This window comes from Pteropus vampyrus, unplaced genomic scaffold (genome assembly GCF_000151845.1).
Source record: "Pteropus vampyrus isolate Shadow unplaced genomic scaffold, Pvam_2.0 Scaffold226, whole genome shotgun sequence".
Classification (NCBI taxonomy): domain Eukaryota; kingdom Metazoa; phylum Chordata; class Mammalia; order Chiroptera; family Pteropodidae; genus Pteropus; species Pteropus vampyrus.
In genome coordinates, this window is record NW_011889007.1 from 491,917 (window position 1) to 513,378 (window position 21,462).

At 53.1% G+C, this 21,462-nt stretch overlaps 1 protein-coding gene and 1 pseudogene across 1 annotated transcript in view; one reads left to right on the top strand and one right to left on the bottom strand.

Moving 5' to 3' along the window:
• Window positions 1-727: 727 nt before the first annotated feature.
• Window positions 728-846, top strand: LOC111747546 (annotated as a pseudogene).
• Window positions 847-21,317: 20,471 nt separating this feature from the next.
• Window positions 21,318-21,462, bottom strand: part of ZNRF4 (zinc and ring finger 4) — a 3,686-nt gene continuing 3,541 nt past the window's right edge. The window contains 1 exon segment of the mRNA XM_023538595.1: window positions 21,318-21,349. Coding sequence (XP_023394363.1) covers window positions 21,318-21,349 — 32 coding nt within the window.

A 21,462-nucleotide genomic window follows, 5' to 3' on the forward strand; every position in this document is an offset into this window, starting at 1 on the left:
TCTATAGCTACTCCTGGCCGAGAAATCATGAATGCACCTAGAAAGACCAACAAACATTCATAGTTACGTGATCCTGAAGGTTTTAAGTGAAAATTCAAGAAATTGGGGTCATCTGCCTTTCTCAAAGTTTATGAATTTAGATACATGCACTAATGCAGACGCAAAGTGAAGTTGTTTTTGTTAGTAAACAAGATAATATATCACAAGAGTGGTCCCCGAATGCATCTGGAGTCGGTCTTTATAAATTAAGTTTAGATTTATGTGCACCTTTAACTCATTACTCTCAATATTGTCAGCTCGTTGGGCTATTGTAAATCCTGGCACTCACCAGCACAAAGCAATATGCATACAGCGCTGTACGATGGTGAATTATAAAGCGGTTGTCACCAGTCACTTTCCCATACAAAATGAGAATCGATAAATCAGGAATGAGGTAGCCCGAAGCAGTAGTGATATTCACTTTCACAAGCCATGGAATCGCTAAAGTAAAATAGACGATAACAAATGCTGACGAAAATGTGGAGAAATCGGGACCCTCAGACGTTGTTGGCGGGATTCTGAAATGGGGCAAATACCTTGGAAACGGGCTTCCCCAGAGTTATCATCAGACCCGGGGAGCGATTCCACTCCTAAGTCAAGAGAAATAAAAACATATGTCCATGCAAATTCTTTTCTACGCATGCTCACAGAATCTTGTATGTGCATACTCATAGCTAAAAATTTATAGGTCTGTGGCCATGCCGCCCTGAACGAGCCCGATCCCGTCTGATCTCGGAAGCTAAGCAGGGTCGGGACTGATTAGTACTTGGATGGGAGACCACCTAGGAAGACCAGGTACTGTAAGTGTAAAAACAAAACAAAACATAATAGCTAAAAAATAGGAAAAAAACAAATGTCCATCAGCGAAAGAATGGATAAATAAGATGTACGTTATACAATGAAATATTATTTGACCACGAAAAGAGCGAAGCCCTGACACTCGTCACAACACGGAGACCTTGAACACAGGACGCTCAGCGACAGAAGCCGGACGCAGAGGCCACACAGTGCGTGACTCCATGTATGTGCCATGTCCAGACCGGGCACGTCCACGGAGACAGGAAGCGAGTCACCCCTCGTGACGGAGGCTGGGGGGCGGGGAGGGAGTGACTGCTAATAGATTTCTTTCAGGGGCGATAAAAATGTTCTAAAATTATATCGTCTAAATATTATCCTATTATTTGATTGACTAATTGATACTATTACCAATTATATTACCTAAATATATTATCATAATAGTATCTAAAATTATAATGGTTGAACAACTCTATGAATAGACTAAAAACCGCTGAATTGTACACTTTAAATGAATAAATTGTACATCTATGAATTATCTCGATAAAGCTGTTCAAAAAAGAAAAATGAATATAGAAATATCTCATACACCTTTTACTCAGTTTCCCTCAGTGGTAACATCTTACAATATTATAAACAGGAAACTGACATTAATACAACCTTTTGACCCTTCAGGTTTCAAATTTTACATGCACTCGTGTGTGTGTGTGTGTGTGTGTGTGTGTGTGTGTGTTTGTGTTTCTAGGCACTGTCATCCCATGTGCATCCACGTGACCATCACCGTGGCCAAGACACAGACCAGACTCCGTCACGAGGGCTGTTCATGCTTCTACAGCCACCTGCCTCCCGCCACCCTGAAACCACTCGTCTGTTCCCCGTCTCATAATTTTGTCGTTTCAAGAATGTTATGTAAATGAAATTGTATAGCGTAGAACCTTCTGACACTGGCTTCTTTTATTTCATATAATTCCCTGACATCCATCCGAGGTGTCGCGTTTATCACTAGTTCATTCCTTTTCAGACCTGAGTGGTATTTCACGAACGGAGGGACCACAGCTGGTTTAACCGTTCACCCATCGAAGGACATCTGAGTTGTTCACACGCACGCACAGGTTTTTGTGTGAACGTAAATTTTCATTACCGTGGGATAAATGCCCAGGAGTGCAATTGTTGGGTCATACGACAAGCACATGTTTAGTTTTTTTCTTTTTCTCCACGTGTTTAATTTTGAAAAACAAAACAAAATTCCACCAGACTCTTCCAGAGTAGCTGTACCTTTTTACATTCCTACCAGCAACATATGGGTGACTCAGTTTCTCTGCATCTTTACCAGCATGTGGCATTATCACTATTTTTCATTTTACCCATTTTGACAGGTGTGTAGTGATATGCCAACCGTGGTTTTAATTTGCATCTCCCTAATGGCTAATGATGTTGAGCATCTTTTCATGGGCTTATATGCCATCTGCATATCCTCTTCAGTGAAATGTCTTTTCCTGTCTCTGTCCATTTTTTAACTGGGTTGCTTGTTTCCTTACTGCTGAGTTTTGAGAATCTTTTATATATATATTTTTTGAGAGTCCTTTATATATTTTAGATACCCATCCTCTGCTGGGTATTTGCAAGCCATTTTCTTCCAGTCTGTGGCTTGTGTTTTCATCCTTTTAATAGTATCTTGCACAGAGCAAAAGCTTTAATTTCGAGGAAACCCACTTTATCCATTTTTTTTTTTTCTTTCACGGAGCTTCCTTTGGTGTCATGCTGACAAACTCTTTCCCTAACTCCGGGTCTTGAAGATTTCGTCCTGTTTTCATCTAAACATCTGATGGTTTCACATTTTACGTGGAGACCTGCGATGCGTTTTGGACTCCGAGTGCTACATATGGCCTGGTAGGGTCTTCTCCTCCTGAGCCAACGTGGGCTCTTGAGAGAGAGGCGGTGTGGTTGGGAGGACGCCTGGGGCCAGTGGACGCAGGTGGCTCACGACAGCCTCACTCTGGGCCTCCGTTTTCCCCATCAGGTAACAAACGGACGAGACCTGAGGATCTGTAATGTAAGGTCAGTTGTGACTAAATGAGGTCACATCTCTGGACATCTGACTTCATGGCCCCTGGGCCTCCAGACTCAGGTGAAAAACTCCGGTGCCTCTGGAAAGCGCCTGAGCCTGGGTCCCAGGGCTCAGGTTTTAAGAACAACTCCGAGGGACAGTGACTGGGCGAGACGGAGCGAGACTCCAAGACACTGTGGCTTTTTTCCTCCCGGATGGCAAAATCAGGTCATTTTTCAATTCTAGTCATTCTCCTTCATACATAAAATGAGCCAAGAGCCACTTTCCCGAAAATCTAAATTGAAAGTAAATAGCACGGGGACAATTCTCGGTGATAAAACCGCCGATTCTGGAGCTTCTTGGGATAATATTTATTCTCCCTTCTTGCTAATGGCTCCAGCCGCCTCCCAGGTTATTACAGTAATGCATTTGCTTAACCTGACTGGGCTGCACCCCAGCCGGGGCTGATCGCCCCGCATGGACCCCCACCCCCACCGCCTCCCCCTCTGCCAGACAATTATATTAACCGCTGATGGTTTGCAATTACTATAAATCAGAAAGCACCGGGCCGGATTTGTTTCTCTTTATCGAAGATGTTTAAACTTCATGCATCGCAAATGTCATTGCCCCAGACTGGATTTAACTGAGACGCAGAGAGTTGGCTCTCAAGGGATTTTTGCTTGGGGTGGTGCCAGGATCATCCCCATTTCCCAGATAAGAAAATGAAGGTTCGGAGACAAACGCCGCTTGCCCAAGGCCACGCAGCTGGTGGGGCACAGCACCAAAACTGCACTGAGATTTCTTTCCGTTTTAGCCCCGAATGGAGTTCCGTTTGTGAAAACCAGAAAACAAGTCGGCAGCGAATCTGCAGGATGAATGGGGGCCACGGGGAGCGGGGGCGGGCGGAGGAGATCGTCATGCAATTCTTAAAGGCGGGAGGTCAAGGTGTGCCAAGGATGTGGGGTCAGAGGGTAACTCCTGGATCCTGGCCAAGCAGCTACAAGGACGGGGCTGCCCTCGGCCAGACTGGGTGTGGGAGCAGGTTTGGGAGGAAGGTCGGGCATAAGGTGGCCACGTTCAGGGAGAGGCCTCCGTGAGCCCCACCCACCCCCATGGAGACACTGATGGGTGGCAGACTCAGAGTCTGGCACTGAGGGGAGCCCGAGCAGAGACAGGTCTGTCGGTGTCATGAGACGTAGACCAGCGGCCCCCAGCCTTTTTGGCACCAGGACTGTGCTCCCACGAGAATCTAACGCCGGAGGATCTGAGGCGGTGATGCCAGCACTGGGAAGCGGCTGCAAATGCAGATGAAGCTTCGCTCACCCGCTGCTCACCTCCTGCTGTGCGGCCCGGTTCCTAACGGGCCACGGACCAGTACCAGTCCACCGCCCAGTGGTCGGGGACCCCTGGTGTAGACATTGTTAGAGACTCTCTCGAGGAGTCTCGCCATGACAGGAGGCAAAGCCCTGGGCGGTATCCAGAGGGAACTGTGGTCGAATTTTCCTCTGTAAGATAAGAATGGCCTGGCCGAGCCAGAAGACTTAACGGAGGAGAAAGGGGTTGTCTGGGGAGCCCCGTCCTCGGGCGGGGATCTGGTGCTCGCCTCATACCTCTGTCGATTCAGCTACGAAATGGGCACGAGACAAGCATCCTCCCTAGGCTGCTGGTCCCAGCGTGGTCCAGGCGTGAGACAAGCATCTTCCCTGGGCTGCTGGTCCCAGCATGGTCCAGGCGCCCAGCAAGGGCCGAGGCTGACAACAAGTCCCTCTCTCCTGGGGTGCATCTGGGAGGCGGGCTGTGGCAGCATGCAGCCCCCTCCCCTCCAGGGAAGTAGACAGCTTCAAGGGAAAACTTGGTGCTGGATCCCCGGTGAGAAAGGGCCCCACAAGTCAAAGTGCTTTTTCAAAAATAAATAGCTTGATTAGCATAAGGTATGCAAATGTATGCTAATGTGACAACTATTAAAAGATTCCAAATGTCATCGAGGGAAAACACGCCAGTCCCCAGTCCCGGCTGGGAGGTTGGGGGATGGGAGGGGAGGACACAGCCCTGACTCTCGAGAAAGGTCGGGGTGCTCAGCCCCAGAGCCACCAGGCCTCACGACACACACGGGCTATTCCAGTGTGGACCCCAAGTCCTGAAATGACGCCCTGCCCGCCCCCCAGAGCTCTCTCAGTAGTCCCTCCCTGACACACTCTGCCAAGGGTTTGAAAACTTTGTCCACGGTGACAAAGCCTCTCGCTCCCGCGTTAAGGCACAGGTTTATTATTCCACGGGAGAAGAAAAACAGCTCGAGTGACAGACCCCGGCATCCTCCCTGAGAACAGGTGAAAACGGAGTCTCCCCCACAACAAAAGACACCCCCAACCTCCCAAGGACCTGGGAGAGATTTTTGCTCTCCGTAGCGAACATACTTAGCCTCTCTCATTTCGGGAGAAATCTTCCGTCTTTATCTTCCTCGCTTGTTTTTTGAGACGAAATAAGACCCAAAGAGGCTTGGAGGGACCGAGGTCGCACAGCCGGCCTAGCTCAGTGATTCTCCTACACCATTCCGCACACGACAAGAGGATGGTTTAAAGCATTTTCAGATGAGGAAGCAGCGTCAGAGAGGCGAAGCGACTTGCCCCGGGTCACAGAGCGGCTGCGAGGCTGCCTGCGCCTGAGACTGCCATCTGTCCCTGTTCCACCATCCAGCCACCCCCACAATGACGTCCTGAATATTTCTTTCAAACTGACCAGTTCTTAACATCTTAAATCTATTGAAAAGGAAATCGTTTATCATGACTGTAAATAAAAAGCCCACATCGCTGAGCCTAAGCGGAAACTGACTCAATAAAAACAAAATCGTGCCGTTAACTCTGATGAGAGACGGTGTCTCCGTGGCTCTGAGCTGGGCCTCCTCACGCCCTTTGTCCAACAGGGAGAACCCCCCATGTGTCACAGGGGTGCGAGAGACTGCCTAACACCCAACTAAGACTTCCTTCTTCGAGAAGTAGTGAGGGCAAGAGCTCCCACTGTGAGATTCAGTGGTAAAGAGGCTTCGTGTGTCACCTAAAACCACCTCATGGCCACCAGGCTGGCGTCCATCTACCTGGAAGGCAGAAGACTGTCCCAATACCACAGAATTCTAAATTATGATTAGTGTCTACTTGGGGGGTTCATACTGTCGGCGTCCATAGCCATATCAATGCAGCCCAAAGATGGAGAAGGGATGGTTTCGCCCACCACCCACTCGTCCACCCATCATGCGTGTTCCCACCCAGCCATCCATTCACCTATCCAGTAAATATTTTTCCAGCACCTGCTGTGTGCCAGGCACTGTTCTAAGATGTGGCGACACAAAGTCGTGACCAGGACGCATCAGGTCCCCACCCAGCAGGAGCTTCTCAACTACTGAGGATGTTCTTCATCGCTTGACAACATCGCAAGGTGAATGAGAGAATGTCTCTCCATTTTTTTAGTGGTAAGGACCATCCTGGTGGACATGTGTGGCCTTTCCTGGCCCACATTCTCCACCCTGCCTGGTTTTGCTGCCGCCTGGGGGCGCTACCCCACACCAGAGCCTGTGAGAGCCTTTGTCAAGACGTATCCCCTTTCTTCCAGGCACACAGCAAGACTGATCACCCAGCGCCCCTGCAGCTGGCATGCAGCCGATAGAATGTGGGTGGAAGCGATGTGCCCGTCACCTCCGGTCCTGGCCATGCTCTCCGCATTGGTGATGGAGGAGTCATAAGACAGAAGTGGCCGGTCGCAGAGTCCCCAGATGAAGAAAAGCTCGTCTGCTGACCAGGAATGCCTCTCGTGCGCTTCACGTAAGCAACAGATAAACTCCTGTCATGACAGGTCACTGAGCTTCGCGGTTTGTCACAGCAGGGAGTGTTGCCTTAACTGGCCCGCGCCTTGCCCCCTCTCCAATCCTGCGGTTTAACTGTACCCCCAGCTCCAGGTGGGGCTTAGGTCACTTAAGCCCATCGCTGAATCCTATTCGCACTGACCTCCTGACCGGGTCAGTCACGGTCACGTGGCCGAAGGATGCAGATTGAGAGAGCTGATGGGAGTCCGGAGCCGCCGCATTGAGGAGCGTGGGGACTGCTGAGCCCAGTGCAGCACGCCCGAAAACTGGGCTTCCCACATTTGCTACAGGGAGAAAAAAGTGAACTTCATCTATTATTATTATATTTTAAATCTCTGGCCTTTTTCCAGGATGGTCCACTGGTTTCTGCAGCTTCGACCACCCAGACGATGCCCTGACCACCATCTCCAGCTAGATTTGGCCCCAGAGGTCCAGCTAGTTCGTCCCCGACACCTCTTCTTGGATGCCCACCAGGTACAACCCACCCAACCCCCGAAGCATTGCTTTATCCCCTACGCCAGCCCCTCCTCCTGTGCCCCATCTCAACGGAGGCCTCAGGATTTTTCTGGAAAGCTGGAAACGAGAGTCAACACCTCCGTACTCACCGATCCTTGTCGGTTTAATTATTGTCTCCAGCCCACCCCATCGCTCTACCCCCGCCTGCCTCGTTCACACAAACACTGGCTCCTGCAATGGCCTCCTTGACCACCTCTCGGAGTCCACACAGTGGACAGAAAGACTGACCATACTGCAGATCTGACCCTTCCCCTCCCCCTCCATAGCTCTCCATGGCTCCCCAGTGCCCTCAACGAAAACTCTAAATGATTTTTCGAAATCTCTCCTAATCTAGTTACTCTGTTCTCCCCCGCCCCGCCCCCCACTCCTCCACGCTCATCTAAGGTCCACTCATCTCTCGATGTCACCTCCGGGGAGCCTGGCCTGAGCCCCTGCCCACCGCTGAGAGGACTCTCCTCTGGGCTGCCACATGTGCCTGAGCTTCACAGGTCTCACTGCCCGATGTTGCGACTGCCTGGATGCATGTCCTCGGGTTCTAGAAGCATGGGGACTGAGTTTGTCTTGTCTACCACTGACCCCAGCCCCCAACCCAGCACCCAGCACCCATTAAGGACTTAATAAATCCTTCTGAACGAGCGGCGATGGGAACGGATGCTGTGAATGCGCTGTGTGTCGCAGACGTGGGGGTGCCCCGCCTGCACGCCCCCCAGCACCCACACTTCTGTGCCGGCTGACAGCACCCTTCCGCAGTCACCTGCCTCTCGTGCTAGCTGAGGCTCACTCGGCCAGAGTGAGGGGCAGGCGGAACGTGCCAAGGAGGCCAGGGAGTTGATGCTTCAGGAAGTGGCCCTTGGCCAGCGACAGCGTAACTACCCCCAGCTCCTGCACCTCAAGTGCATGCTCTACGCATCTCCCAGGGGTCCCCAGTGGGACCGAGCCCTAGCTGCCCTTGGCGGTCACCTGCTCATGACAGTGGGCTTCTTCCCCTCCCCCTTAGGGCTTCTTGCAGGAAGCCCAGCCTGAGACATCACACAAGGAACATCTCTCAACTCTCTAGCACAGTTGCCAACACTTCCAGGAAGAACTTTAACGTGCTTTGGGGAAAAAAGAGAAAAACAACATTGCCTCTTGCTCCCTGTCAGCTGTGGACTTCACTGTCTTCATGCACAGACTGCGACATTGGAAGTTGTGTATTAATTGCGTCTCTTTTTTTTTCAGGAACGAGATGCTCTCTCGCAATGTGTGTGTGTGTGCGCGCACGCGCGCACTTAATGACTTTCTCATTTTGAGATCGGGCCAGATAGCGTTTTGAAGAAAGTCTGCCCAGAGCCTGGAACATATAGAAAATTCTCTCAGCTAAATAGCACTCCCACTCACCCGCCCATCCATCACGGACGCACCGCAGAATGAAAAACAAGCATATTGACTGGATCTATTTCTAATCGACAGCCTAAGATACTGTTTGAAATCTGCCATTAGATGCGGGAAGCTGGAAGTGTCTGTGTCTCATTTCTCGAGGGTGTGGGGTCTATGGGAGAAGAGAAAGAATCGTGTCGGCATGCGGCAAGCATTTATCGAGCACCTACTGTGTGCTGCACCCTTGTCTGGGTGCTGGAGACACAGCAGTGACCAGGACAGACCCAGCCCCACCTAACCAGTGTCAGAGACGGAAAGGTCGCCCGTGTCCCATGATGAGGGCCATGACAAGAACGCTCAAGCGGCTCGGGGGACACAGAGGAGACATCTGATCCAGCCCGGGAGATCGGGGAGGGCTTCCCAGAGCCGGAAAGAGCTGAGAGTTGAAGGCTGAGTAGGAGTTAGATGTCAGACCGAAATACGAAATGGGGAAGAGCACGCTGGGGAGGAGGAACAGCATGTGCAAAGGCCCAGGGGCAAGGGAAGGTAGTTCGGTGTGACTGGGTGATGGGGAGGTTGTGGGAGACGAGGGGCGAGAAGCTGGCAGTGTCTCGAAGGCCACGGGAAGGCGTTTCGACTTTCCTCTGGACACATGGGATCCGCGGAAGAATTTAGAACAGGAGCGTCAGTGACATTTGTTAAAAATCATTTCGGCATAAAATTATCATATGACCCAGCCATGCTGTTATTGGGCACATCTCCGAAAGGACTGAAAATAAGGATTCAAATAGGTGTTTGGACACTCATGTTCGTAACAGCAGGAGTCACAATCAGCCGAAAGGCGGAAGCCACTCGATGGTCCACTGCCAGGTGGATGAGCAACTGGGGTCCATCCGCACGCTGGATGGAACACCACTCGGCCTTAAAGGAAATGAAGTTCCCACGCATGGCACGACGTGGGTGAGCCGTGAAACGTGCTCGGTGAAACGAGCCTTTGTCCCACAGAAGGACGAACCCCGAGAGACCCCGTTTACACGAGGCATCTAGAATGAGCGAAGCCACAGCGGCAGAAAGCGGGCGACAGGTGGCCAGGGGCTCAAGAAAGAGGGACGGGGCTTACCGCTTACTCGTCGTGGGAAAAGACAGTGGCGACGGTCACACAACGTGCGAAAGTATTTAGTGCCACTGAATGGGCCACTTAAAAATGGTGAAACAGCCAGCTTCGTGTTATGTATATTTTACCACCCTTTTTTTTTTTGTAAAGTTACAATAAAAAAAAAAAGATCACTTCGACAGCTGTGGGTGGCCGAGGATGGAGCGATGAGTCCAGGCAAGCACCGATGGCGATTCGGGTCAGGGTGGAGCCAGGGGGGAGGGTGTTTGGGGTGTCTGGGGGTGTGGTTTGCAGGTGGGGCGAACGGGAGGCCGGGAGGAGGTGAGATGTCCTCCCAGAATCCCCGCTTCGCCTGCGAGTCCCCGTGGCCTCTCCCCCTCCAGCCTCCGCCCTTATGGCCCAGCCCAGGGAGACCCCCAGAAAGAAGCCCCGAATGGAGATTAAGGCCACGCCACTTCCTTGGCGCAAAGACCTAGGCGAGACTGGATAAAAACGCTCCGTCTCACAGTGATTCCTCCGCCCACCTCCACTTACAAGGTGCAGATGTAATACCTGCTTTTAAATTCAATTAAGTCGGATTCAGTTCTGCTCCTGGAATACATTACCCAGCCAGAGACAGCAGGGGGGAAAAAAGGACAGGAAAAAAAACACACACAAAACACAACACAGACCTATTTAGAGATTTCCCTCTAAATGGATTTTAATTCTCTAGATTTATCAGAGGCCAGAGGAGCCGCTGACAGCAGGCATTCGGCGTCTGCAGACCTGGTTTCAGCCACAAGGACGGGAGAGGAGAGGCTGAGCTTATTATGTTCTGATGTTCACTTCCAGTGGGGGTGGTGTCTGGGGGTTGCCCAGACCTGGGTTCGAATCCCAGCCCCGCCACTCACTGGTTGCTCCTTAGCCAAGGATGTGTCTCGGTGTGCTCATCTGTAAAATGGGGACAACGGTTGTGCTTGTCTCCGAAGACTGGCAAACGGATTACCCAGGAAGATCCAGGCCCAGCCGGAGCACAATGCCCAGCACAGTGAATGTTCAGTAAATGCGGGGCGGGGGCGGGGGGCAAGGCCATTGCTGTTACTGCTTTGTAAGTAGAGGCCCAGTCCTGTGCCAGGTCACTGTCGGGGAGAAGGGTCGGGCTGGGGAAGCCCCGCTTTCGAAGGCTGGGAGGCATGGGGCAGGGCAAGACGGAAGCGAGTGGACGTGGGACCAAAACTGAACTGTGCTGGGGACAGGCCACCGCACAGGTCCGAGGGCCGGACAGGCCAGGGAGACCCTGGGACACAGACAGGATCAGACAGGGTCCGATTCGTTTGCAGAAGCCCAGCTGCCCTTTATCAAAACCGATCCCTCCTGTGACGCATTTCACCGGGGAACGTGCTGACAAAGTCAGGACACCAAGGCACCAATGGGGATCGGGTATGTATCCCCGGCTCCTGCGAAGCTCACCTTTGACCTTGGACTTTACAGGCAGGAAGAAAGCTTCCCACTGCCATTTTTCATGGTTCTGCCCACCTGAGAGGGGCAGGGGCTGGAGCTTCGGGAGTCACAGCCCAGAGACCGGCACCACCTAACCTAATCCTCAGCCTCCCATCCCAGCCGCCCACGCTGGGCCTCAGGTTTGCTGTCCGTACAGGGGGAGACGGAAGTGAAGGCCCCCTGGGTCCTTCAAGGCTCATCTGTAGGTCAAGGACACTGGGAACCCCAGCCTTTGTTTTCATAAGAGCCTGGTCAGCAATAATGGAGTTTTGGACCAGAATCCAGAAGAGTTTTAGAACAAAGGTTGTCCTCGCTACATAGAGACTTCCGTCTCTTGGATCCTGGCCTGTAATATCCCTTAGGGGCCTAGAGAGCCATACTTGGCTTCTTAGAACGCCCACTTTATCCACAGGAGGCCTCCCCGGGTCACAGGCACACGTCCCCTCGCTTGGTCCTGCCCTGCAAAGGCAACTGGGAGGCCTCCGGTCCCGGGATCAGGGTAGATAAAGCGAAAGAAAAAGACAAAATACAGTTGCCCTTGAGCGGGCCTGACGGGGAGGGGGCACTGAGGGGCTCCGAGGGCTAGAATATTCTCTCGTGATCTGGTGGTGGCTACACGGGTCTCTACCCACGTAACGATGCTCAGGCCACACCTTTAAGACCCGTGCACGTCACAGTGGACCCTGGTTACGGACAAAAGAAGGGAGAAGGACCCTGGGAGACAGGCAAAGACGGAGAGAGAGAGGAGAGAGAGGCAGGTGAAGACAGAGATGGGAACAGAAGTCGAGAAAGAAAGAAGGAAACAGAGACAGAGAGAAAGTCAGAGGGGAAAGACAGACATGAAGAAAGAGAGGAGGAGAAAAATGAGTTTCAGGGCAGAAAGGTGGCGGGAAGAGAGAAGTTGGGAGGAAAACGGAGGGAGAGAAGGCCGAGGAAGAGAGAAAATAGGAGGAAACAGGCAAATGGCCCGGGAGAAGGGGAGGGAGGCCAGAAAGCCAGAGCCGTCACACGCCAATATGTCCTTAATTGTAATTACACGGGAACATTTAGTTTGTAGATGCAGCAGAAATGAAAACGCTGTGCCTGGCCATTAATCTAATGGCTGTTAGTCAATCACTCTTCAAAGCACCCCCCCCACCTCCCCCACTGTGCCTTGGTGGGGTGGGAGGGGAGTCGCCTGGAGCAGATCAGAGGAGATGGTTTTAAACTAATGATGCCCTCAGGGAGAGCCCAAAGGCAGCAGTTCTGGGGGGAAGGGAATTTCGCAAAAGTCTGGGCTGGTGAATTTCAGAGCCCTGCAGGCAGCTACCAATTTAGACGAGGGCAGCTGGCGAGTAGCAATTCTAAACTGCAAGGCTGGGTTAGGAGAGATATAAGGTATATAACGGGACAAACAGTTCTTTAACTCCCCCTAGGGAGTGGAGGAAGGCTTGCTAACCGGTCTGACATCTAAACTGTGCTTAGTTGCATCAAGTGAGGCAGGCAAGCAAAAGAGGAAGGAAGAAGGGCCTTCGGAGTGGAGAGAACAGCTCCAAAGGCTGAGGAAGAAACAGGCAGACAAGGTCGAGTGCGTCTGGGAGGGCTGAGCTGAAGTCGGCAGAGACTAGACTTCACAGGGCCCTTTAAAGCATATGGAAGAGACTTGTTCTGGGGGTGACGGAAGACAGAGATGGAAACAGGTTAAGGCACATTTTTAAAAGGTATCCCTGCCGACAGAGGCAGATTTGGTGGTCAACCGTAAGATCTTTTACTCACTCAAAAACGGTGAGCTTCCCAGTCTTGGAGGTATGTGTGCGAGGTAAGGCCGACTAACCACGCAGGTATGGAACAAGGATTTCAGCTGGGATTACAGAGGTGGGGTTCTCAGCCAAGAGGACGGGAGGACCCCCTAGAGAGGGCTGTAATGTTACTAACCTCACTTGGGGGGCACACTGGGACTCAAGGTGAGGAGTCGGGGGTTGTGGATGAGTCAAAGACGCCTGGACGGGAAGCTTGAGTCAGCACCCTTGCATACCTACCCTTGCCACCCTCAGCCGGGGTGACTCACTCATTCCTTTGGCCCGGAGTACGGAGGCCTGGTGGGAGTGGGGGAGGGAAAGGCCACCCAATCATCCTGCTACTGCTCACCCCTCCTGCACCTACCGTGGGCCAAGTCACGTGCAGGAACCAAAACTCTGCCTCCCCAATCCCCTGGAAGGAAATTTGTTGACTCCGAAATATACCTGGACCTCATCCACTTCCCACTCCCACTTTGGTTCCAACCCTGGCCTGGGTCCATCATCACATACGTGGGCCAGAGCAGACCCTCTGGTCCCCCTGGTCCTGCCTTGGTCCCTCACTGTCTGTCCTCCCTGCAGCAGCCTCCACAAGGGGACTGTGAGCACCTGAGTCAGATCCGGCCCTCTCCTCTGCCCACAGCCCTCCACGGCTCACATCTCCCTCTGGGTAAGAAGCCCAAGTCCTCCCAGTGGCCTGTCCCCATCCTGCCCTCCCCTCCTCCCTCTCTCCCCCTCTCCGACTCTGCTCCAGCCACTCAGGCCTCCTCCTCACTGTTCCTCCGACACACCGGGCTCGGTCCTGCCCCAGGACCCTTGCACATGCCGTTCCCTCTGTCAGGAATGCCGTTCCCCCATATCTCATAGCTTCATCCGACTCTACACATCACCTCCTCAGGGGAGCCCTCCTTGATTGCTGAGCTGGCGCAGCCTCCAGCTCACCCTCCTTCCACCTTCTGCCCTTGCTTTTATTTTCCACATAGTGCTGCGGTGTTCTGAAATGGATGTCCGCCTGCTTACGTTTGTTTCCCCTCACCAGGCCTAAGGTCCAGGGAGCTGGGCCAAGGCCTGCTTGCCCACTGCTGTATCCCCAGTACCCAGCGCCGGACCAGGTACACGGTGGGTGCTCAATATGTGCTTGTTGGTTGGCTGAATGGACCCTCACAGCGCCCCCCACCCCCACACACCTCTCCTTGGGGACTATCGACCCCATTTCACGCAGAGGAAAACAGGAGAAACAGACTCAGAGGCACGGCTTGCAACCTGCAGGTGCTCCAGGGCTGTCTGTGGCTGCAAGGTGTACCCCGGGACTCAGGGGGGAAGGGAGTCTGTCCATGTTGCCTTGGGGGCACTTTGTGTGTATGGGGGAAGGGGCTCCTCATTTGGCGAGGGGGGAACCACTCATTCCCCTTCTGCTTCCCCCCCAAAATCAGCCTCGGGATGGCCAGGCGAGGGGACCCGCGTGGGGGGCGACACAGCGTAGAGGGTGGCACACGTTATAAAGACTCACTCGCTGCCCTGGAGATTCTGCAAATTCCTCATCCATGCGCCCCCTCCTCTCCCCTTCTCCCCTTTCTCCCGCTTTTTCCTCCTCCGCGGAGACCCTCGCGACTTGCCCCAGCGACTCCCACCCTGTCCCCCGGGTTCCGCCCAGCGGGAGCCTGCAGCCAATGGCCGCGCTGCCTGATGAGGTAATGCGCCCGCTCCGCACTCCCATTGGCCAGGCTGGAGGCGGAGCCCTGTGAAGCACCGGTGGGGATTCCCGCAGCCTCGGCACGGCCGTAGGGTGGCCCCTGAGCAACTGCACCCCCTCCTGACTGTGGAACCCCCACCTCCCCTTGCCCCTCTCTGGACTCAGGAGCTAGCAAGAAGGGGCGGGGCTGGACTTAGAGACCCCTGTCCGCCACTTCCAGCCCCCAGGGAGGATGGAAGACACGTCCCCCCTTACAGCTCCGGGCAATCAAAAGACCCCAGAGCTTTATCTTTCAGGCCAAGTGCACATTTAAGGAGCATCCGCCCTATGCCAGCCCAGGGGACCCACTGGGTATACAGCGGTGGCGAAATAGCACCCAGGTGCCTGCCCTCCGGGGCTCACAGAACAATAGCGAAGGGGAGGGACACACCACCGCCTTCCCCTCCTAGCCCGTGCGGCTGCGGACTGATGGTGGGAAGGGTGGGCAGCGAGGGGGCGCTGGCAGAGGCTGCGGAGGAGGAGATGGGGGGTCCCCTCTTAATTATCTTGGTCATTTGTTTGTTTACGGGGAGCTCCGGGTGCGCTGGGGGCTGGCTATGCCGTTCTCACTGCCGTATTCATTCAACAAACGTTTATTTGATCCCATTCCCACCCCACTGGTTTCTTGGTTTTTTGGTTTGTTTAGCAGGTTTTTCCCATTACATTTGACAGTCAATATTATTTTATATTAATTTCGGATGTATATACTTATTTCTTTCTCTGGTATCCCCTTTCCCTCCCAGAATCATTCTAATGGGCTTTTTTTTTCTTTCTTTCATTTATGGGCATGCTCGGGACTGAAAAAGGTCGTTTTGTGCGCCTGTCTCTTTTTTCTTAACTTTCTCATTGAGGTGTGACTCCATACCGCAAAGGCACAGATCTCGATTGTAGAGCTGGGTGCATTTTTAGCCAAACCCAGACCCTGGAGGCCCCGGCCCAGAGGGAGAACCCGCGGCCAGGGAGGGCAGTGGGCGGGTGTCTTACCAGTGTCAGGGCAAATGCAGTCTCTCTTTAAAATTTTGATATCTTGTTCATCCTAGAATTTTTCTCCATCGTGGACTTTTATTTGACATTAATTTTGATTTTCCCAAATATTGCCGTCGAATGTTATTTAGCGTGATGGCTGAAGTCTCTCCGACTTTCCTTAGTTTTGCTGTCTGCCTCCCTCCCCTGACCCTGGTTCTTCTGGCCCTGGGTAGAACATTCCACCAGGCAGGGCTTCCTAGGGCCCCCTCCCCCCACCCTAGGTACCTCTTCCTACTCTCCATCCTCACAGTTTCTTTTGCCTATTTTTAAAACTGCTATAAATAGAATCACAGCGGACACGTCTGGAAGCTGGCTTCTCTCACTCACTCTAGCGGTTGTGTGTCTGAATATAGTTCACTCCTTCTCACTGCTGTCTTATTCCGGAGTACGGAGGGACCCAGGTTTGTTTAGCTAGTCACCAGTTCATGGGCATTCGAGTTGTTTCCTGTGTTTGGCTGTTCTGAATAAGCTGCTATGAACATTGTCGCACACGTCTTCGTGTGGACATATGCTCGCGTTTCTCTTGGGCAAACACCCAGGATGAGGATAGTTGGGTCATATGGTAGGTGTGTGTTTAACTTTTCAAGAAACTGCCGAACGGTTTTCCCGAGGGGCTGTACCATTTTGCGTTCCCGCCGGCCGCGTCTATGAGCACGGGTTGGGGGCATTTACATACATATTTTTTGTCTTTCTTGAGGTGTAATTTAAGGATGCAGTTCGGAGTTTTGACAAATATATACACCTGTGTAACCACGAGCGTAGACAGACAGCAGACAGCAGTTCTACCGCCCCAGAGAGCTCCCTCAGGACGTGTGTTTTGAATTTACAAGGAGAGAGCAAACGAGATCTCACATTTTCTCCCCGTTTGCTTTGTGTTTGGTCTGAAGTTCCAGCCACGGTGCCTCAAAATGAACATCTTTGCTCGTTACGACTTTCTCGGTGATGAGGGTGCCTGTAATCTTAATTCTCCTGAGTCTTTTCCAGTCTATTTAATTCTTATATTCAAGCTTTAACGAAGAACTATCGAGGACTTAACAGTGGCCTGGTGACATTCCAGGCACTTTATCTAAATTGAATATGAACAAAGATATTTAATCCTCTCTCCAATAGCACCACAAATTAGGCCCATTATCACGTTCATTTTACAGATGGAAAAACCAGGTGCCACTTCCTGTCCCCTCCCCACAGTTCCCAAGTGGGCAGAGCTGGGATTACAGCGGGCCCTGGAGCCTGCTGGGGGGGTGGGGCAGACCCCACCTCTGCACTCTGGCGAAAGCACTGAGGAGCGCAGGCCACAGGCCCACGCCCCCTCACCCACAATTCCAACATCTGAAAAGCTCTGAAAATAGACAATTTTCATCAGGATGACTCTAAAACTCATCGAGATCAAGAGTTAATAGCCTTTGACTATTAATAAGCTTTATCCCATTTTTTGTGAATGTTCCCATTATATTGCTGTGTTTGATTGGGAGGCGGCACGGGCTGCCCCAGGCCCTGCTGAGTGGCCAGGGGAAGGGGTGTGTTCTATAATGTCTGCTGAGTACATCTTATGAGTATCCTAAATTCTGGGACATTCTGAATTTCAAAACACATCTGGCCCCAAGGGTTCTGTTATTATTTACTATGATTTACAGAGCCTACTATGTGCCACCAACTCAACTAGGCATGACAAAGGCAGCTCCAGCCCTCATGGGGTTCCCAGTCCAGTGGGGGAAGAGGACAGACATGGTGCCAGGTGGTTACAACACGGGGTGATCGGGGCCGTAACGGCATAAGCACAGACCTGGTAGGAGCCCAGAGGAAGCACTTAGGTCAGGCCGAGGTATCAGGGAAGCTTCCTGGAAGAGGTAACACCTGGACAAAGCCCTGAAGGATAAGACAGGCAGTGTGGGAGGGACAATGGCAGCAAACGAAGGTCCTGAGGTGCTTTGGGGGCCTGAAATCCGGCCTGCGGGGCTGCAAGGCATTCTGGGAGGGGCCGGAACGCAGAGGTCCTTGTTGGCCCTCCTGCCTTCCTGGTGAGGCTCCCATGACCCTCCCCTCACCCCGGGAGCTAGGGCTTGAGCCTCTGCGTTTTGGGCACGTATGGCAGGCACATTGCCGGTCTCCCCTGCAGTCTCCCAGGGGCTTGGTTCTGCAGCCGTCAGGACCTGATTATATACTAACAGGTGTGGGTAGCATTTGCCCCCATCCTTAAGGCTGGGGCAACCTCCTAGGGGAGACTGGAGTGCACAGGCCCGGGCTGGGGGCTTCACTCCATCCTGGCCCTGGACCACACCCCCTGGATCTTGCTACATGAGGCTGCAGACTCCTTTTTGAAAAAGGCTTCAGTCTGTGGAAATCGGGCATCTTTGTGGATCAGCTGCCCATTTCTTCTGCTCCCTGGACCAGAGACCTGGGAGTCTCCAGTTCCCTTCTTTCTCTTTCTCTTCCCCTCCCCCTCCACGTGACAAACCAGGCGATCCCAGCGCTGCTGCCTGCCAAGTCTGTCCCACGCTGGCCCCTTCTCCCCTCGCCATCCGATCCAGCCCCCATCACAACTGGTCCTGCCTCGGGGCCTTTGCGCTGGCTGTTCCCACTCCCTGAATGCTCTTCCCCAGCTGTAACAACTTCATTTATTTCTTTTGCTTTTAAAAACGTATGCCAAGGAGGCAAGCCCCAAGAAAGCAATGATTATAGCTATCCTGTTCATTATCGAGTCCCCAGCTCCTAGCACATTGCCTGGCAATAAGCACTCAATAAAATTCCTTCCACAATGGGAATTAATTCAAAGAACCTCAGAAAAAAAATTAAAAAGCCTCGTATTTCCAAGCCTTGGGTGGGAGCGTTTGGTCACGAACACCGATAGAGATATTAGAGGGGGAAAAGCCTCCAAATTTTGGTTGCCTCCCTCTGCCTTTAATTATTTTGTCGACAAGGCTCACAATTCAGCAAGTCAAGGTGGCATTTGAGAGGGACGGTTCCCTTTAGCGTAGCTGACAGCTAATTTGTGGGAAGTTTAATTACAGGCGGCATTAATTAACTGGCAGAACGCTGGGCAAAGAAGGCAGCCATCTGTTCCTAAAAACGTCCTCCCCTCCTGGCCCTGCTGGGAGGCTGGGAGGGGTGGGCAAGGAAGAGGACAGAGTGGGGAAGAGGCGGTGACAGAGGAGGAGGAAGGAAGGAGGACCAGGTGATGAATCAGCTTCACGCGCCCCCCCCCCCAGATGCCAGTCTGGGCTGAGATCTTGGCAGCCAGCCTCCTTGTGGCCTCCACCATGTTGCAGCTGCCTCCGTTAGCCACTGGGAGTGGCCGTAACAGTTCCTAGGAATCTGCTTCTCACTGGTCATATCATTAGGAGCAGGGGGTGTGGAGTAGAAGAGGAGACAAGAACACTGTCCCCAACCGGCATTGGAAAAGACTGGCACCCACCACAGGAGGCTGAAAGGAGGAAGTCGGACAGAGGCAGGGGTGAGGGACGCCCTGAGCACCCCAGTCTGGCAGGGGCGGGTCACTCCGCCTCTCATTCCACCATTCACTCCATTCCAACCATTCTTCTTGGGGATCAGAACAGAAGTGATGCCAACAGCCTCCAAAGTCAGGCTTCCGGGCTTCGAATCCCACCTTTGTCCTTTCTGAGCTGTTCGCCCCGGGGCGGGTCACTTAACCTCTCTGGGCCTCTGTTTCCTCATCTGGAAAATGGGAGTGATTATAATAGGACCTACTTCCATTTGTCTTTCTAGAATAAAAAGCTCTTTCAGGCTGCTGAAGAGAGCTTTGCTAGGAACTTGAAGTGATGGTATGTGTCATAACCGGAAGTGTGTGCGTACGGAGGCAGGGAGGGTTCCAAAAGTTTGAAAGCCCCTGTGCCTTCCAGGGCTCTGGGTCCTTGTGTACGTTGACCCCCACCCCCGAACACCCTTCCCACCCCTGCCCAGCAGCTTCCGTTCTACCCTGGACTTGAGGTAGATGTCCTGCCTACGAAGGTGCCCTCTGAAACCTCACCTGTGTGTCCCCCATCACAGCCCTAGTCACCCTGCCGCTGCCTTGGCACGGTCCTTTGCCCCCACTAGACTGGGCACCCCATGCGGGCAGGGACTGGGTCTGTGTTGGTCACTGCTACATCTAGGGTGCCCAGCACAGGCTTGGATAAGTAGCTGGTCAGCTCGTATTGTCGTGCAGGTGAACAGTTGGAGCTACGGCCCACAGGTGGGGCGGTAGAGGCCAACAGAATGAGGAATTAGACATTACAGCCATTTAAACATGGAAAGGACTGTCTCGGTGGGGGAGTGAGCTCCCCGTTGCCGCTGGCTCGGTCAGCCCCGGGGTGTGTGGCCCGGGGCAAGCCACATCCTCTTTCATGAACTCAGTTTCTTCCTCCAGAAATGGGGGTGTGCCCAGGAGCCTGGCTCGGGATGCTGGGAGCTGGTGCAGGCACCTGGCAGCCCATATGTGCTCAGTAGTCATGCTGGCAGCTGCTTTCATCCCTGAGTCCGTCCCCGTCACCGAGGCTAATCGCCCCTTCTCTGAGCCTCGGTTTCCCCATTTGGCCACACTCCCCCTTAGGCCACACAGATGGGGCACTGCCTGGACAGGCAGAAGGCAGCCTTCACTGTTGTTTACTTACAGCGGCTGCCAAGCGGGCCCGATGGGGCTGGCACAGGCCGGCCCCGCTAAGCTGGCAGTCCTTGGCAGCACCCAGCTTTCCTGGAGGCGGCTGGAGAAGGGCCCAGCTTGGCTGCTGGGGGACTGAGGAGGCTGCAATGAAGAGGAGCCCCCTTCCGAGAGGGAGCAGTTCCTGATTTGGGGGCGAGGCCTCTATGTACACCTACTAAGGACCCACTAGATGCCAGATCAGGCTGCCGAGGCATTTGCCCCTGCTGTTCCAGCTGCCAGGATCACCGTTCCTTTTCCCACTGCTGATCCCTGCTCGTTCTGGTATGGAATTTCCGGGAAGTGTCTGGGAAGGGAGACCAGAAGACACCGCCTCCAGAAGACACCGCCTCCAGAAAGCCACCTGGATTCTCCGGGTTGGGTCAGGCACCTCCATTTGAGTTAACACAGTGTTTTGAGTTTCTCCCACCACAGCTCCGATCACCCAGATTATAGCTGGGCTGTGGGCAGGTCACTTAGTCAGTCGACAAATGCCGACGGAGCACTTAGTTGCTGTCAGGCAATGTGCACGACTACCTAGGCTCAGGGAGCCCTGCGGGGCGGGTGCTGCTGCTGTTCCCTGTTTACAAGTGAGGTCGCTGAGCACAGCAGAGCCTCAGTAAGAGCTTCATTCCCGGTGACGGTGAGCTCACTCCCTCCCCCAGCTGTCTGATCGTGAGTCTGGGGAACCAGGATGTGCCGCTCCACTGTGGCGCCTCTGTGACCTTTGGGGCATCTGGCGGGCCATGCTGGCCACCCCTAACATGTGCTCTCTCCATATCCATGGTAACAGAATTCCTCGTTTTCAGCTGGACCTTCGGCCACTCTGAATAAAAACTACATTTCCCAGCATCCTTTCAGGAAGTGCATCCACACGACTAAGTTCTGGCAGAAGGGATGTGAGCAGAAGTGGTGTGTGGAATTTCCGGGAAGCGTCTGGGAAGGGAGAGGGTTAGCCCTTCCTCACCTCTTCTTCCTCATTTTCTGGAATGCAGATGTGAGGGCTGGAGCTCAAGCAACTGCATTGTCCCAGGAGGAAGAAGCCACTCGCTGAGGATGTGAGTAATTATACAGAAGGAGCCTGGGTTATGGACACC